The sequence below is a fragment of the Pipistrellus hanaki genome (genome assembly GCF_964339955.1).
Source record: "Pipistrellus hanaki genome assembly, chromosome: 8".
Classification (NCBI taxonomy): Eukaryota; Metazoa; Chordata; class Mammalia; order Chiroptera; family Vespertilionidae; genus Pipistrellus; species Pipistrellus hanaki.
In genome coordinates this window covers 58830290-58849056 of record NC_140510.1, presented here as the reverse complement: position 1 = coordinate 58849056, position 18767 = coordinate 58830290, and the positions used below count along the sequence as shown (strand labels likewise).

The following is an 18767-nucleotide window of genomic DNA, read 5'->3' as shown; positions in this document are numbered from 1 at the left end:
GCCCCTCTCCTCTAGCTTCAGCCCCTGGCGACTGCTAGTCTGGTTTCTATGCCTGCGTGGTGCCTTTTGCAAAATGATGCACAAGAGGACTTGCTCAGTTGGCAGCCTTTGGAATCTAGCTTCTTTCACTTTGCATCATGCTTCAGAGGTTCATCCTTGTGGTTGTGTGTATGTGTTTGTTCCCTTTTACTGCACAGTAATATTCCATGGAACAGATGTACCTATATGTTTATTCATTTACCAGCTGAAGGATACTTGGGTTGTTTCCAGTTTTTGGTGATTATAAATAATGATGCTATAAACGTTTGCCTACAAGCTTTTGTGTAACCATTAAGTTTTCGTTTCACTTGGGTAAATACCAAGAGGGGAAATTGCTGGGTCATATGCTAAGTGTATCTTTAACTTTATGAAAAACTGCCAAACTGTTTTTCCAAAGTGACTTTACCACTCATCAGCAATGTATACGAGTTCTGGTTTCTTTATGTGCTCACCAACACTTGGAATTGTCAGTTTCTTGTTTGTTTGTATGCTTGTTTGTTTGTTTTATTTTTGAGCCATGCTAACAGGTGTAGTGTTATTTCATTGTGGTTTTCGTTTGCATTTCCCTAGTGGCTAATAATGTTGATGATCTTTTCATGTGCATTTTTGCGGTCTGCATATCTTTTTTGATTATGTGTCTATCAGACCTTTGCCCATAAGTAATTGGGTTGTTTGGTTTCTCATTAGAGTTTTGAGAGTTCTTTTTATATTTTGGTTATAAATCCTCTCAGATACGTGATTTGCAAATATTTTCTTTTAGTCTTTGGCTTGGTTCTTCATTCTCTCTCTGGCTTATCTTTTTATCCTCTTTTGAAGAGTAAATTTTAAACTTTGATGAAGTCCAGTTTATTGAAAAAAAATTTTTATTGTGCTTTTGGTTAAGAAAGCTTAGACTAACCCAAGATCACAAAGATTTTCTACTCTATTTTCTTCCAGAAGTTTTATAGTTTTAGGATTTATATTTAGGTTCCCCTTCCTTTTCAAACACTATTTTCTTGGGTCCAGAAATTTCTTTTGGAAAACAATTCCAGAAACAGACAGACCTACCTGAGAAGATTTGGGATAGATGGTCCTGGGAGCCTTTCCAGGCATGGTGCCACCCAGGAACGATCTGAAGAGCAAATATCAGCATCAGAAGCTGCCCCAGGGGTGGCTTTTAAACACATATGAGGCTTTCCTGGCTTAAGACTTGGCATAAAAGTAAAGATTTTATCTTCCCAAAGGAGGTCCTGATGATAAGAGAAAACCCTCTAAACTTTCTAGATAATTCCTCTGACTGCTGCACAAAATCGGGACAGTGAGTGGTGCCAAGCACAGGGCTTTGCCAATTACATGCAAACACCCATGTCAGTGACTCACTCAATCACACTTTAATCTTATAACTGAGAGGATTTTAAAAAATTATAGTCAACAAGGCAGCTTGCTAGTAATGACTGCCATTGAAATCGGGTTTTCCTCAGAACAGCTGGAGTATAATGAGGTGGGAAGAGAGCCTGATGTGGATACGAGGCCAAGGATTGCTTGCCTGGGAAGGACATGCAGCTAACGTTTGATAGAGATCTGTGAAAGGACCAACCTCAGCCAAGCAAAGTAGAGGCCTGCCATCTTTCATCCATGGGAAAAGGCTCTGCAGCAAAAACACTCAGAAAACAACATTGATTGTCGGCTTGTGTCAGTCATTGCACAACAGATTAGCCGCATCTGCCAGAAACGCCTGGTCCTGATCGTGATCCTTGCTGGATCTGAGGAGCCAGAGGAGATTCCCGTCTTAGGAAAGGAAAGCAGTTGAGAGCAGGTTGGGAATGGCTTTTCCAAGGATGTTCCAGGCAGAGCAGTGGGTTTGATATGTCTGGAATGTGCAGGCTATTGGCATAGCTGTGCCATAGGAAGGGCTTATGGGGTGGTCGGGAAATGTTATTAGAGGTGTAAGTAACCAGGGCCAACCTAAGTACCTTGTTTGCTTTGCACTGAAATATGAGTATTTTTAATTAAACTTGCTATCATTGAAAGATTTTACACATGCAAGTGATGGGATAGGACTTTCGTTTTCAAAAGTTCTCCCTGGAAGCTCTATAAAGAGAGAATTGAAAGGGTCAAGGTGAACATCAAGGAAGCCAGTTGGGTAGCTATAGCACTAATCCAGGAGAGACCCACTGGGCCCTGCCTTGAGACCATACAGCTGACAGGAAAGCCTAGACAAGAGGTACTGAGGAGGTGGAATCAGAATCTAGGAAGTGGAGATGGGGCATTTGGATACTCCTGGGTTTCTCTGACTAGGCAGCTGGCTGGTTATGCTGCTACCCAGGAGAGTCTCCCCACACCCTGGGAGGAAGAGCAGACATGAGGTGAGGACCCTGTGGACTTGAGGTACATTGGGGTCATTTGGTTAAAGAACCCACGAGACAGGTGGCCATGGAAGTCTGGTGTGCCTCTACCTCTGCCATAGGTTTCTCCTCTGTTCCAGGTAAGTGAGCATTTCTGGAAGCACTAGTAACATGTGTACCTTCCAAAGTACAGTGAGTAGGACTAGAAACAATATAAATAACAGTGCAAGAGGCTGTGGTGAGCACACACAGGACTGAGGAGCAGCACGTGGCACAGCTCTGTCATGTGTCGTTGTCCGTGTGTGTCGTCCCCCCCTCCCCCCCTGGTGTGAGCAAGGACGCCAAAGGAGCACTTGGAGCTGCTTGGAGCTGGAGGAAAGCAGCACCATTAGCTCGATCCTGCTGCTGCCCTCCACCTTCCCTCCTTCCCTCTTCCCAGCTGAGCCCTCTCACTGGTTTAAAAAAAAAAAAGAGTGAATTCACTCCCAGTCCTTTTGAAACCCAACATGTCAGTGATAGATGAGGCGGTATTCATTAACTTCAAAGGAGAAAGAGTGAGTGAGTGAATGTGGGCCAGGGGAGTTGAAAAGTCCAAGGGAACAGGAGACACATGGGGTGACCCCACCATCAGGAGGAGTGCCCTCAATCCCACCCCTGCTGGTGCCATGCAAAGGCACAGACAATGCCACTTTTAATAAATCATGAAGGATCCTGAATACCCATTTTTGTCTGTTTTCAATGGGCCCTGGGCATATTGCTTAAGATATAGCCAGCCATTTGTGCTGGGTTCCCAGCTACTCAAAGTGCTCTCTCGACTATGTAATGGAGCCTTTGCATGTGTGATTTGGGGGGAGATTTCTTCAGATTTCTGTAGCTAGTCATGATAAAGGTGACATCGTGGTCAGTGCGGGCCATTGTCATCCTTCACACATGCAGCCTTTGAGTGAGGCTGAGCTTTGTGGGGTATCCATGCAGCACCTAATTCAATCACATCTGACCCTTGTCTCTCTTTGGCACTGTCCCACTCTCTGTGCTCAGTGTGCTGCTGGGGCCTCTGCACAAACCCTTGCTGTCCTCTGGAGGCATTGGTGCTAAACTGAGAGCCCGGGGCCATTTTTTCCCACTTTCAGAATTCTCGGCCCCCTAGTGACACTGGCATGGGGAGTGGCTGCTTATTCTCATGAGGGTGTGCCCATGGAGATGCCTGTTGGAAGGGCCTTTGAAAAGTCTCCACTTGTTTCCACAGTGGAACAAAGGAAAGAATAACCTGGGTCATTTAAGGGCTGGAGTGGTCATTTCCTTAATCGTCTGTGACCATTAAGAGCCTGGTTTTCTATAAAGAGACACAGCTGACTTCCTTGGCTTATTATTAATAATAACAAAAAGCTAGGATGTATGGAGTACCTGCCTCTTGCCAAGTGCTTTCATGTGTTACCTTATTCAATTCTAAACCTTATACCCATTTTTACAGATGAGCAAACTGAGACTAGGGTTAAGTAACTTGTCAAAAGTCACATTGCTAGAAGTGGCACAGCTAGGATAGAAACAGACACTATTCAGAACTGTGCTCAACAAGGGCTTGCTTGCCAAATTGTAACATGAAACCAAAGGAACATCTCTTCTGAGGCTTCCATTTTACAGATGAATTGACATAGGACTAGACATACATTGCATGATTTCAGAAATATAAATTGACTCTATGGTGCTCTCTTTGGCAGCACATATACTGAAATTGGAATGATGCAGAGATTAGATGGCCCCTGTACAAGAATGACACACAAATTCATGAAGCATTCTGTATTTTAAAAAAAGAAAAGGAAATTGACTCTATGAACCCCCAACCCATTTTTTTTCAGTAGGATAATAATAGATCCTATATTAATTGTAGTTTTTGTTGTTATTGCTTCTTTAATTTGTTTTCCTTCCTGCCATCCATTATTTTTACTAGCTGACTGGTATTTCTTCTCTTAGCCTTTTGCATACCTGTGAAGCCCTTGGCTCTGGTTCTGGTTTTATTACTAACTACCTGTGTGACAGAGGGATGTCAACCAGAGGGCAGTTCATTGAACTGGAAAAGTAGAACCAGCCCATCTCTCTCTTTCTCACTTGCTGTCACTTGAGTGGGCTTACCTGGCAGGACACTAAATGAGGCAGGCCCATCCACCATTCACTTCCTCCAGTCCAGCTTCTCCACCTGAAACGGGGCAGGTTGGTCTGCTCAGCCTCCCCACTGGACAGAAGGAGACCCCACCTTGTTCTTCACTAGTGCCTTTGCCAGTGAGCCTAGGGAGACTGAACGCCCTTTGCTGTCCTTCATCTATTGGATTCTAGATGAGAGAAGTAAATTTTGGAGCCCCTGTTTGTGGGATAAGAAATTGCAGGTGTTTCCCAATGGGAAGTGTTACATGGATTTGAATTTCATTTCTGATTCTGCCAAGTGTTGCCTGATCTTGGGTAGGCAAGTTACTTTCCTTCTCTGAGCCTCAGTTCCTCATCTTTAAAACGGAAGTAGTGATACCTGTACACATGAAGTCCTTGGCACCATGTCTGGTTGGGTATGGAACCTGTTATTGCTATTACTTATTGCAGAGCCCTATATCACCTGGAAATCCTTTATTTAATATAAGGGATCACCAAAAGTAACCAATTGGGAGCTTATAATCTGTAATAGTTAAACAAACAGAAAGCTACAGACATGTTACAACTTGAGGATAAATGAAAAGAATCAGACCACGATAGAAGCAATTTTTTTGTATCCGGACTGTCAGAGCCAGCCCTCTGCCTTGCTCTAGCAGGTCGTTGTGGCCTCTTCCTTCCCCAAGGAGAGATTTACTGACAAGTCGGTGTCGGTGCAGAGGTACTGGGCAGCCTCCATGTTGAGGCATCTGCCAACCTTGCTGGCCCTTCAAAGCTTCTCTTTTGAGAAGTGAGCCTTGTGTAGGGCCCAGCAGCCGCCCTGCTGATTGCTACAGGAGATCTGGTCACTAGAGAATACAGCAGGGCTGCCCTGTGATAGAAGCCTGTATCAGCACAGCCAGACAGCACTATAAATACCGGTGGGGCTGTCCAAGCAGACAGGTGATGCTTTAAAGTATCATGTCCTCCTGCTGAGTGCCACAGTGCTTCTGCACATGGAGAAATGGCTTCCAAAGTGCTGCTCCAGCTCAGGTTTCATGGTGGTCCTACTTGGAACTGTGGAGTCCCAGGCAGTGTGTGCCAGTGTGTCGTCCTCTAAATTGTGATCTCAGCTCATTAAAAGAAATAAGCCCAGGCCTTATTACATCAGGAACATTTACATAATGTTTGCCAGAGCCAGGTACTACGCTAATTTGGTTTTTCTCATTTTATTTTCACAACAACCGTATGAACTAGGTACTACTATCCCCATTTTCCAGAGGAGAAAACTGAGGTACAGTAACTTGCCTGGCTTACTAGTAGACAGCTAATAGGAAGTAAAGCCAGAATTCAAAATTATACTGCCCAAAGAGGCTGCACCTTTACTTCTAATTTGTGTGGCCTTCCTGCATTGATATTGTGTATAAGTACACCTTCCATTTTCTTCCTTATACAGTAGGCCAGTGTCCCAGGAAGGGCTGTTACCACAAACGTAGGAACTCATAGGAAGGGAATTTGGGCAGTCTAATGGGCAGAAAGTTAGACCAGAGCATCCCCAAATCTCTGCAGAGCATAAGAATCTCAGGCTGACCCTGAATCCAGCCCAGACCCCTAAAGAGACTATACAAAGGTCTAAAGGAAAACAAGTTTCTGCTCAATAAAAATGTTCCCCTAAAGTTACTACAAAATGATTTTCAATTATGTTTATTATTCAATGATTCTCTATATATCAAAGCTGATTTTTCTGGTAGTAAGGCAAATAGAAATGCTATTCATTTTCCTTCTTACTGGATCCTGGCATTTTTTTTAACACCCTCAACTAAACTCTTTAAATTTTTTTGGTTTTAAGTTGGTCCGAAGGTTGTGGGTTATTGTTAAGCTGATTAAATTTTTTTGGTTTTACATCTCTACTTAGCTGTAAACTTATTTTGTACTTCCTTTAAACTTCACAATACCCGTATATTCTTTGGTTTTTATCATAATTAGAATGGTATCTATTAGCCGAAATCTATTTGGTTCAGTGGTAGAGCGTTGGTCTGCGGACTGAAAGGTCCCAGGTTCGATTCCGATCAAGGGCATGTACATTGGTTGCACATCCCCGGTGGGGGGGGGGGGGGGGTGCAGGAGGCAGCTGGTCGATGTTTCTCTCTCATCGACGTTTCTAGCTCTCTATCCCTCTCCCTTCCTCTCTGTAAAAAAAATCAATAAAATATATTTTAAAATATGGTATCTATTAGATTGATAAGTTGTTCTATAAAGAAAAGGGCTATTTAAATTATTTTGGATGAGAATAGGAACCTGAGGTATGGGCTTCCAGGTATGGGCCTTCTAAGTGTCCCTTCCAGATTGTTCTGAGCAATTCGGATCAATAGGGATTTTGCGCCTGGATGAAAGTAGGCAGCTATTATGCCAGGAGGTACTGCTGAGCCCACTGCCTCAGGTTGTAAACTGAAGTCAGATTGCAGGAGCAGGGGAGAGGGGCAGACTGGCTGCCCTAGGACCAGAAAGGCTCTTAGAATATTGTCCTGGTATATATTGTTCAGACATTTGACCTTATCTGAGAGGAAGGAAGTAGAATTAGCATGAATCATGTCACGAACTTTGTCAGTTGCTCTTGGCCACATAAGACAGCATTAAGTAGTAAAATTCTTAACTATCACTTATTTCTCATTAAAACATCCAAAGATGGAAGCACTGGTCAATCTGAATCCTCGGAGCTTCTATTCTCAGATTTAGCAGGGGCATATTACAAGTGCTTTCTTCTAATAAACCTAGACAACATCTCACATTTGTCCATAAAACAGACCTCAGCAATGGCCAAAGAGGAACTCGGCTCCATGTTACAGGTGGGAAGGCTAAGGCCAGCAGAACCCCAAAACCACCTTGGAGTCTGGGAGAGAACAGCGACAGGCCCAGCAGTGCTGGCTCCCAGCTTGGGGTTATATAACGCTCGAATCCTCAAGTCCCTAGAAACTGAGGCCAATTCCCTGGAAGATCATTTTGTTCTCTTCTGTTTTTTCAAGAGTAGCGCCAGCCTGATTATGGCTCTGAGGATTGTACAAGACCATCCTGTGTTCTCTCTTCCATGAACTGAATGCCTACCATCATGCTCATTGTTTCATCAGATTGTATTCAGGTTTGCCTGAATCTCAGTTTTACATTTGGATTATATTTTGAAGACCCTTATTTTATTTATGTACATCCTCAGCCATCTCCAAAGATGGTTTGAGAACACTTAGAACAAAGGAAATGACCCATGAAATGAATACAATAGAAAGACAATCAGGAAAGGAGGCAGAAGGATTCTGTTTTGTGGGGGAAGGAAATTTTCATAAGGTTACTTCTTATAACAAGCCTCATTCCTAGCTCCCAAAGCACTTTTGCATGTAAGGCTTAATATTGGGGACATTAAATGTCATAGTGGACAGATTTTTACATTTATGACAAAAGAAGAAGGAGGTTTTATAAGGCTATTTCTTAAAACAAACTTTGGTGAAAATTGGAGGATGATTAAAACAGCTTGAGGACCTGGTTGGTGTTGCTAGGGGATCACAGATCAATTCACGGTTAGGGCACATGCCTGAGTTGCAGTCTTGATCCTCAGTAGGGTGTGTGCAGGAGGCAGCTGATCGAAGATTCTCTCATCATTAATGTTTCTATCTCTTCCTCTGCCTTCCCCCACTGAAATAAATAAAAGTATATTTAAAAAAAAAAAAAACACTCAAGGAAGGCAAGTGAGCTGTGAGCATGCTCATGTCCACATATGTATTTTGCCTTACAGCCTCACTTGCCTCCAAGAGAAGCTTAGAGCATCTCCTTGTGTGGCTGGTGGCCTTTCACCAGGCTGCTTCCTCCCTGCTGGGTGTGGAGTAGAAGCTGGGAGCAGTCCCTGATGCTGGAGGCTCTGCAAGGTCTGCAGTGGAGAGATTTTCCGCTGTGTGGGCAGGGCCTCAGGCTTTAGAAAGCAGATAGCTAGCTGGCAGAACTGATACCTTTTAAATGCAAATGGACCCAGAGGACATCTCCCCTCTGTGGAGGGGCCGGGTGCCATCCGCACAGTTAGCACTGGCCCTTTCCCATAGAAGCAGCTTTGGGCGACTCCAGCCCCTGAACTGTGGTTGATCTGAAATGGTCCCAGAGCTCTGAGCTGGCAATTTCCCAGCACAGTCACCCTTGCTGGCCATGAAAATCATCAAAAATGCTTCAGCTGTGGGTGGGATGAGCAGATTAGTTGCAAGTCTCTGCCTTTATGTGTGACACACACAGACTTGCTCACCATGCTTTGTAGTCATGTCAGCCAGAAATTTGAGGGGCAACAGTGTAGCCCATTGACCGGGTAAGGCCTCATCAGGAAAGCTAGGCTGTTCTGCTTAAGGAGACCAGGGAGGGGAATGAGCTCTTCTGGGCTGTTCTCACTCAGTAATAGAAGCAGAAGTAACGTGGGGCAGTGGTCAGCAAAGCCCTACCACCCTGGCCTTGCTGGTGAGCGATGAAGTGACTCTCAGAAGAGGAGGCAGCCTGACAGGAGGGCAGGAGAAGCCAGGCTTCTCTCCTGGGACTAGCTTGTTGACTGAAGCAAATAGAATAAACCTACACGCTAAGCCTCTGAGGCTCCTAACTGAAGAACAGCCTTTCGTATGGGTTGACTGTAGCTCTGGAGACAGGCGGTTTTCTTCTGAGCAAATTAAACCTCAGCATTGAAGAATCCTTGTCCTGTCATTTTTAACCGTAATGAGAATAGAACGAGCCTCTGGAACAAGGTGCGATGGAGTCAGAAGTGGCCTTAAGTGAAAACACAGCTGTGGGGTTTACAGACGGTGCGCGGGGAGGCGTCATCCAGTGGGAGCGGCCAGCCTCACTATAGACTTTCCAACACTAATGAATCGGGAACTCCATGCTGAACAGGATTGAGTTTGATGGGTCCCTGTGCCAGCAGATGGATGTATTTTTCTTGAAAGACCAAGGTGCCAGCAATCTCCGTGATTACGTTACTGGAGCAAGGTTCTTTTTTGTGGTTTGTGAAGTTGAGCGTCAGGACTGCAGGATTCTCTTGCTCTTTCTCACTCTTATTTTTTCCAGGTCAGAACCAGAGCCTGGGGTGGGGAGGAAAATCCTGCTGAATGAGCAAGTTCTTTCTTAAAAAGCTCTCTCCAAGTCCAAAAAGACTTCAGTGGACTTAGGAGAAAGAAACCTAATACATTGCCATAGAATCGTTGTGAACCAAGTGAAAGCCAAGTCCACAGCATCTTTGTCTTATAAAAGAAAGCAAAGAGGAGATGGAAAAAAAGAAATAATGCTTAGGAAATCCAAACCAAACAAGGAAAACTAAAGAAGAAAAACTAAAGATCACCTCAGAGAATGTGAAGATTTCCTTCTAAAAGATTTCTCAATTACAAAACCAGGCTCAGGTAGAAGTTACTTTTCTGTTCTTTCTAAGTACCATAAATGGCATACCTGAAATGTTTGAACTAGGACGGGGTTTGCCACTTTCAGCTTGAGGGAGAGTTGGACACTCTGCAAGACTAGTGGACTGTGTGCGGAAGAGTCAACCATGTAGCGGCTGGAGACTTCCCAGGCTGGTCCTTGACCCGCGTTTGAACCTTGGTCCTAATAGCTAGCAGATTGAAGCAAGCTCACAGGCCTCCCAGAGAACCCATGTTGGTTTGAACTTGAGCAAGCTTGGCCACATAATAGCACTTTTTTTTTTTTTTTTTTTTTTTTTTACCAGCTACCTCTCTCAATGCACCCCTGTCAGAGGAACTCAGAGCTGGACCCCAAGGTCACCCCTGCTCGATGATGGAGCAGCCTGCAAGTACCATCTAGGCCAAGGTCAGAGAGAGAGACCTGGTTGCCCACCAGAGTTCATCTTGGAGCTGTTGTGGACAAGACAGGCAACTAACTCCTAGACTTCTTAATGCATGTTTTGCCCACCCAAGGGAAGGCCAGGTGTTTTCAAAAGCAGCAGAAGCTCTGAGCTGGTACCTTCCTTAGCTGATGGAGTTTAGTGCCAAGGAAGGAAGGAAGAAAGAGCTGAAGCCGGTTTGGCTCAGTGGATAGAGCATCGGCCTGCAAACTGAAGGGTCCCAGGTTCGATTCCAGTCAAGGGCATGTGCCTTGGTTGCGGGCACATCCCCAATGGGAGGTTTGCAGGAGGCAACTGATTGATGTTTCTCTCTCATCGATGTTTCTGACTCTCTATCCCTCTTCCTTCCTCTCAGTTAAAAAGCAATGAAATATATTTAAAAATAATAATTAATTAAAAATAAATAAATAAATAAATAAAAATTTCTAAGCAGTACAGTCTTTGAAGCAGACCAGATGGTTATAGACGTGAAATTAGCTGCAAAAGGGGAGATAAAGAGAAAGGGGTTATATTTAATAGATTTTTAAAATAATTATTTTCTGTTTTACTGAAGGAGATCTGGGAAGAATCAGCAGTGCTCTGTAGGGAAAACACACCTTGAAGTTTCTGGCTTTGTGATGGTAAAGAAGGTCTTGTTTCTGGTTTTGTATTTCATGTGGGTTAGTAAGAGGACAAGCCATTCCTACCAGCTTGTTTCCCTCTAAGGAAGAGAAAACTCATCCAGTGTCTAATGATGCAGATCATTAGCTATGTTAACAGCCTTGCAGTTAGGAAAAAAAAAGTTATAACATTCTATCCTTTTAATGTGCAGTTGATTTTAGTGAAAATTTCCCTAGCAGTTTAAAAACCCAGTGAATTTGTAAATCTAGTAACTGACTCTGCATTTGGAAATGTTAAAGCTGCCATAGCCACCTGGGCTCTAGCAGGACACACAGAACCTCCCTGCACTCTGGCTCCTCAACGACACATACAGTGTTCTACACTCACCACCCACCCCAGCCCCTCTGGGATCCAGAAAAAGAGACTTCATTACCAGAGTCTTATTCCTGATCTTCCCTACCCAGAGAGAGCTAATGAGTGCCTCCAAGTTAACATGTCAAAAATCAAACTTTTGATTCCCTATCCATATTTGATTCCCTATCCATATCCAAGTTCAGCAATGGAACAACCACCTGCCTGGTTGTTGAAATCTACGTCTTCACTACTACTGAACATCAAGTCCATCAGTATATCCTGTCCATTCTTCTTTTAAAAGTTCACTTCAGCCGAATCCGGTTTGGTTCAGTGAATAGAGCGTCAGCCTGCGGACTGAAAGGTCCCAGGTTCGATTCTGTTCAAGGGCACGTACCTTGGTTGCAGGCACATCCCCAGTAGGAGATGTGCAGGAGGCAGCTGATCGATGTTTCTCTTTCATCGATGTTTCTAACTATCTCTCTCTCTCTCCCTTCCTCTCTATAAGAAATCAATAAAAATATTTTTTAAAAAGTTCACTTCAAAGATAGATCTCATTTCTGTCCATCTTGCCTGCCTGCCCTCTATGCCCAGCCCCCATCACCGCTCACCTGCTCTTCTCAACAGCCTTCTACAGGGCTCCTGCTTGGCTCTCTCTCCTACAGACTGGTCTCTACATGGTAGCCAGAGGGATCTTGGTAAAACATAACTTTGATCATATCCATCCCTTCCTTAAACATGTCATAGTCCTTCCTTTGCTATTAAGTTAAAGGTCAAAATTTCTAATGTAGCAAGAAGGTCCTGCTTTTTCTGCCCTGGCCTTCCTCTGCTGCATCACTGTGCACCGTGACCCTGTAAGCGAGTCTGGCTTTCCAGCCATCCTTCAGGTCCTGGAACTCCTGCACCATGGCCTCTGTGCTCTGTGCGAAGGAGAACCATCTGCTCCCCCATCCTTCCTCCGTATGGTCCAGGTAACCCTCTCCTTCTTTTCTCAGTCCTAATCTAGGTCCAGTTATTTACTTTTATAGAAAATGGGAGTTTTTTCTTGCTTCAGAGGACCTATTTTAATTTAAATTTTTTATATCTATTGTCATTAGTTTATGTGATTGATGTCCATCTTCTGCACTGGACTATAAGATCTATGAATGAGGCTGTTTTCTGCCGCTGTTCACTGTACTTTCCCTGTCAGTTAGATCAGTGTCACAAAGTAGGTGCTTAATAAATAATTGGTTGCATGCCAAATGAATAGTAGGGTCCTGGTAACAACAGTGTCCCTGTGAGGCCTGGGCTCTTCCCAGAAGTGGCAGACCCAGCTTCTCCACAGTACATCAGCTAGAGGGAGTTTGCTTTTGCTTTTTTTAAAATTTCAGCTTCAGAATGAATAGAGCATGCTGCCTAAACCTTACTTGTTTTTCTTTTCTCTCTTTATTCAGCTGAAGCTTGCTTTCACTCTGGACTATGAGACTGGATTGCCTCAAGGGTGTCACATCTATGAGTACCGCGACAGCAACAAGTAAGCCACTCAGTGGGAAAGGGAGTCACCTCACCATGTCCAGCAAAGGTAGCACCTGTGGGCTTTCTTATACCAGGCTTCTCCTACAAAGGGATTGTCAGGGAGAGAATCACACTGTTCACGACTGAACTAGAAAATAGGAGGCAGGAAAATATTTCTTCTTTTGCCTCTAAACAGAGAACTTGAGTGCTTGTATACAGCAGCTGTGATGTTTGACTTGTGTGTCCCGAAGCAGACCTTCCTCTCCAGGCTCCAGCAGTTCTCCAGACCCACCCTGCTTTATCTCTAGCCATGTGCCTGCTAATTTGGTTCACTGTGTGACTTTGGCTTTCTTTGACATTGTCTGATTATACTTATGTTTGCAGGTTTTGTTGTAAGTGTCTACCTCATGAATTTTGTAGTTGGGGATTTCTAGAGATTTAACCTGGTGGCCTTATCAGAAGGGTGGCAGACTGATCCGTGACTGTGCGTTTCTGTCTATGAGACTGTAGAAGTGGTGGTGAGTGAGGCAAAGGGAATATGCCCCTATGATAACAGTGACTATGACGGTAAATGAGACGGCAGCCACCATTGAGAAAATCTGCTGGGGGTTAGGACAGTACTAGAACGTTACACTTGCTATCCAGTTTAATCCTCATAACAATCTGAAGACTTTTCTTTTACCATAGGTCCTGCCAAAGCGAGCACTTGAGTTTTCTTTTGTTATTGTTGTATTTGCAGAAGCTGGAGTCAAGGGCACTTGCTCACGGTCATTGACCACAGCTGTTTGAGGCAGAGTCACATTATCATGTTTACTCTGAGGAGAGAATAGACAACCTGTTGTCCCAAGTTGCTACGTTGGAAACTCCAGTCAGTGATAAGAACAGCCTCAATATGGACTTGAGGACAATATGCCCTGGTCTGAATGTTTAAATATCCAAGCTATTAATTTTATGCAGTGAAAGGAATCAAATAGTCATACTCCAGTGGGACTGTACATTGTCTTCCAAAGGGAAACCCATGTCTTCCTCAGAGCTCTTGCTTTATTATGCGTTGAGATGGTTCCTGGTTCTTCATGATCAAATCTCCTCTCATGTTGCTTTCAAGGTATCATTACCCTTTGTAATTTATGTTTAGGAGGTTGGATGCCTTGGTGAGCTATTGTGTACCCTCGGTTCCCACCAAGTTAATCATTTAGGAAAGGCTGACCATGCATCCTTTAACACCATCCTTCCTCCTCTTGGATGGCACTATATAAGCCATGGTGTTGGAATTACCATCTCAGCTTCTTGCAGTGCTTAATTCAACAGAGAAATAGGGCTGGATTTCTTTGGAGTCCAGGGACTAGCAGGGGCAATTGAGCAAGTCTCTGGGTGATAAGGGCAAGCATCACGTGGGAAGAGGAGAAACAAAGTCTCAGGCTGGTTGGCACACCATTCTGTTACCCTGCTTATCAATGCCACCTCATACTCCCTGCACTTGCTGGATGGCGGTGGATGGCAGCCCCATACATGGAGATTGTGGCAGCAGAAACAGATCTTTATGCCCAGGAGTGTTTACAGACTCCATTTCTGGCCTGACTCTTCACTCCCTGAAACAAAGGTTGGCAGGGTTTTGGTTCAGTGGGAGAAGGGCATTGGCCCTCTTTCCTGTAAATTCATGTGGTCCACTGATAACAACCTAGGTTGTCTTTGAAGCTGAGAGGAGAAAATAGCCTACCTCTGTTTCTTGGTCCAACCCCTAGCTCCTGAACCTGGTAGTCCAGGTCACATATGTATCAGCGAAAGCAATGTTTAGGAGGAGAATTTCAGGGTTCTAAATATAAGTACGCTTTGGCCCCCAAACACCTGTAAAATAAAATATTTGTGTGGGAAGCTGGATAGGAAATTATGTGATCCAGTGCCTCAATGGCCCCTCCCTATGGTTCTGCCTTGCCCCAAATCAGGGGTTCATTCTCAAATTGTGGACAAATTTCCTAACCTCTCTGAGCCTCAGGTTTCTTCATTTGTTAAGGTTAGCGGGACTAATGATACCTATCTGGCATGATTGTCATGGGATTGAGTAGGAAGACGTGTTAAAAACATCACTGACTTAGTATATAGAATGCCCAAAGTGTTGATTGCCTCTCCTTCCCAGAGAAGTCATCTCATATATTCTGTTGTTTTCCCCTGCCAGCAGGGCTATGTCTGTGAGTGCTGGATGCAACTAACCCCCTTGATTCGGAAGAAAGCTGGTGCCCACGCCTCTGATAGCCCTCAGCTGGGTGTGATACACTCTGTTCAAAGGCAAACTCCTTTTCCCACTTGGAAATTGTGAAGTGAAGCATGGAAAACCCCATGAGCTTGATCATGATTTTTTCATTTCTCCCAGGTTCTGCCCTATGTTCCTCTGTTCATGGTCATGGTCATTTCCCTAGGAGTGCCTGAATCCCAATATTGGTGTAATAGTCATGTTTAGGAAATGAGGATATTCACTCTGGCCCTAAGGAACCAAATGACATGAAGGCAGCAGTAGCAGAGAGATGAGGGTCTACATGTGAAAGAAATTAGTTTGATATCGCAGAATTAGTTTGTAATAATTAATTATTAAAACCACTACTTGTTTTGTTCATTTCAGTACTCCTAGTGACTAGCCCAGGACCTGACAAATAATACTTTTTTTTTAAGCTTAAGACTAGCTTTATTGTGATACTCTTTTCTTTTCTCTCTTCTTCTTCTTCTTTTTTTAATCCTCATCTAAGGATATTTTTTTCCATTGATTTTCCAGAGAGAGTGGAAAGGAGAGGGAGAGACAGAGAGAAACACCTATGTGAGAGAGACACATCATTTGGTTGCTTCCTAGATGCCCCAAACCAGGGCCAGGAGCCTGCAACTGAGGTACGTGCCCTTGACTGGAATCGAACCTGGGACCCTTCAGTCCGCAGGCTGATGCTCTATCCATTGAACCAAACCAACTACAGCTGGCAAATAATTTTTGATAAAGGGATGGGAAGACCGGGTTTAATCTTTTCAGAGAGAACCTAACTACTGGGCAGTTAGGTTCTTTGTCTTTTCTATTGTAGGATTATGATAAGGATTAAATTACTCATGACATGAGGGCAAATTATCTCTTTGGATAGTTTATGGATTCTAAAGAACTAACATGTAGAAAAAGGAAGCTATAAAATTTGATTTAACTCTGTTAATATAGAAGTAATTATAGTTATCAGTATTTACAACTGCCTACCATTTTTTGCCTGATATTGAAGCACAGTAATACTGCTATGTTTCACTATCATTTTGTCTGGTGCATTGAATACACTAGACAAAATTGCACAAGCCAAATTTGTTTGCAAGGTTACATTTTGTTCTCAGTCTCTCAAGTTTCTGACCCATGGAGCATAAGAATGGTAGGAGTGACCTGGCTGGTTTGGCTCAGTGGATAGAGCATCTGCCTGCAGACTCAAGAGTCCCAGGTTCGATTCTGGTCAAGGGCGTGCACCTCAGTTGCAGGCTCCTCCCTTGCCTGGGCCCTGGTCAGGGCACATGCAGGAGGCAACCAAACCAATCAATGTGTATCTCTCATATTAATTTATCTGCCTTTCCTTCTCCCTTCCGCTCTCCCTAAAAATCAATGGAAAAATATCCTTGGGTGAGGATTTGAAAAGAAAAAAGAAGAACAGCTCACTAGCACTGGGCTACAGGCTTCACCATTTATCTCTAGTTTCAAAACCACTCAAGACAGACTTACTGCCACAGTTTTACAGATTACAAACCAAAAGCATATTATGACTGAGAATCAGAGAGGTTAACCTGCCCAAGGTCATATTGTGGTCAAGAGCCGAACCTGAACTTTATCCTGGCTATAACAGATTCCAAAGCCCATGTCACCTGCCTTTCTCTCCACAGCTTAGAGAGCAAAGGAGCTCTGATGCTAGCCTCTGCTAAGCTGACCTTCCCTAGAAGCCCCTTGTCTGGAAACTCTGGGATTTCTAATCCCTGCAGACCTCTGGGTGGGTAGACTGCCTGGTCTGGTAGAATGAGTTCTCGATTTGAAATTGTAAACCTGAGTCTGGCCAGTCACTCTCTGTGGCAGGTCATTGTCCACTCTGTGATGTAGCCTACCCTTCAGAAATATAAAGGTGATGTCACATCTCAAGGTTGAGGGGAGAATGCAACGATGTGATGTGCGATGTGACTGTGTAAACTGGTGCTTGCCCTTGTACCTACCTGAGTGGACGGTGCATTGTGCCTCGTCCTGGTCCAGAGACGCCCTGACACCCACAGCCTGCTCCCCACCTCATTCTTACTCTTGGGTGGGTGAGTTTTCTAAACAGATGGAACTAAATATTCTGTTTGCCTCACCAGATGATTCATCTTGGCATCTCTGTATCATCAGAGCTAATAGCCCACTTCTAGAGGTATCAGAGAGAGAGAGCTTTCAGTGGGACTGATTGTCCTCAGCTGAGGTGCCTCCACCTTCCTAAACCCACACTGAAGCACAGTATCCCCGCAGCCTTCCAGAGCACAGGGCAGTTCTGCTCTTACCTCTGTCCTCTCCTCTGCCCAGCCCGAGGTCACCTTGTAGTTCAGATCACTGGCTTTTCTGGCAGCAGCCAGGGGAGGCAGGGCTCTGGCCCCTGCAAGCCCACCTAAACGCTTTCCTCCAGCCCCTAATCACATGGTCAACCCTCTCTGGACTTGAGGGATTCTCATGTGCTGGCCTGGCCTGCTCAGCCTGCCCGCAGTTGGAGGACACTCTGTGCAGGCAGGGCAGATCCAGAAGACAAAGCTCAGGGTCACACTGAGAGTCTCCTTCTGTTGTTTTGTTCTCATCATGGAGGCCATGCTGGGTCAGGTCAAGTGCACTTACAGGCAGACTTCCAGACAGGATTAATGTGCAGGAGACATATGGGGGATGAAGGGAGTGGTGGGAGGCTGCAGACAGTGGCATCAGCCTGCCCCTATGAAAGAGGGGGGCAGGGAAAGGAAAGATGGTGGGCAGGGCCTCAGCCTGTAACCAGGTTCTAAGAAAGCTTTGGCCAGGCCTGTGGCTCATCCTCCAGCCAAAGTTGCTGATTAGAGGAATCTCACATCCCATGTGGGAGAACAGTCCTGCCTCAAGACCCCTGCTGTGTTCAGTCACCCCGGGCCTCTTCCCCATAAGGAGTGGGACAAACTGCCACCTCCATTATCATAGTGGAACTTGGAGCCCCAACTGGTCCTCACCCTCAGCTAGCATCTAGCAGGTCTTGGCAGCTTAGCTGTTAGTGTGACCCAGACCTTCATTGCAAGGTTTCTGTGCCTTTGGCTGTATTATCCCTCTCAGGATTGACACATGTCTGTTCACAGTTGGGCAAAGGAATGATGTTTAGGAAATGATGTTTAGGTTCCTATGGGTTCAACACATCTCTCTCCCTGCCCCTCCTCTGATCTGTGTTGATTATCGCCCCACCCTCCCTCCATCTCTCCATGGTGACTCTTTCTCTTACCCACTGGAGCCTAGATACATGCAGTCAAAGAATCCTGGCAGTAACCATCACTGGTGGTTCAGACCTCTGATCTAGTATCTCAGCTCCTTCATCCCCATGGGTGTTAGTGAGCCCAGCTCTGGGACTGCCTCTCTGTGATCCTCTCTGGCCTGCGGAGGAATGCCACCACCAAACTCCTTTATGATGTTGGCATCTCACTGGTGCATTTCCTTTTCCTTTTTCTTTCCTTTCCAGAGTGAGGAAGGGAGAGGGAGAGGGAAGAGAGATAGAAACATCAATAATGAGAGAGAAGCCGAAACTGGTTTGGCTCAGTGGATAGAGAGTCGGTCTGTGGACTGAAAGTTCCCAGGTTCGATTCCGATCAAGGGCATGTACATTGGTTGTGGGCACATCCCCAGTGGGGGGTAGAGGGGGTGCAGGAGGCAGCTGGTTGAAGATTCTCTCTCATCGATGTTTCTAACTTCCTATCCCTCTCCCTTCCTCTTTGTAAAAAAATCAGTAAAATATATATAT

At 44.7% G+C, this 18767-nt stretch overlaps 1 protein-coding gene across 5 annotated transcripts in view; it reads left to right on the top strand.

The window, feature by feature from the left end:
- DIS3L2 (DIS3 like 3'-5' exoribonuclease 2) overlaps positions 1-18767 on the top strand; it is a 283427-nt gene that overhangs the window by 229475 nt on the left and 35185 nt on the right. For all 5 annotated transcript variants that reach the window (XM_084891776.1, XM_084891777.1, XM_084891774.1 and 2 more), the window contains one exon: positions 12726-12805. In XM_084891776.1, coding sequence (XP_084747902.1) covers positions 12726-12805 — 80 coding nt within the window. The remainder of the gene's footprint in view (positions 1-12725; positions 12806-18767) is intronic.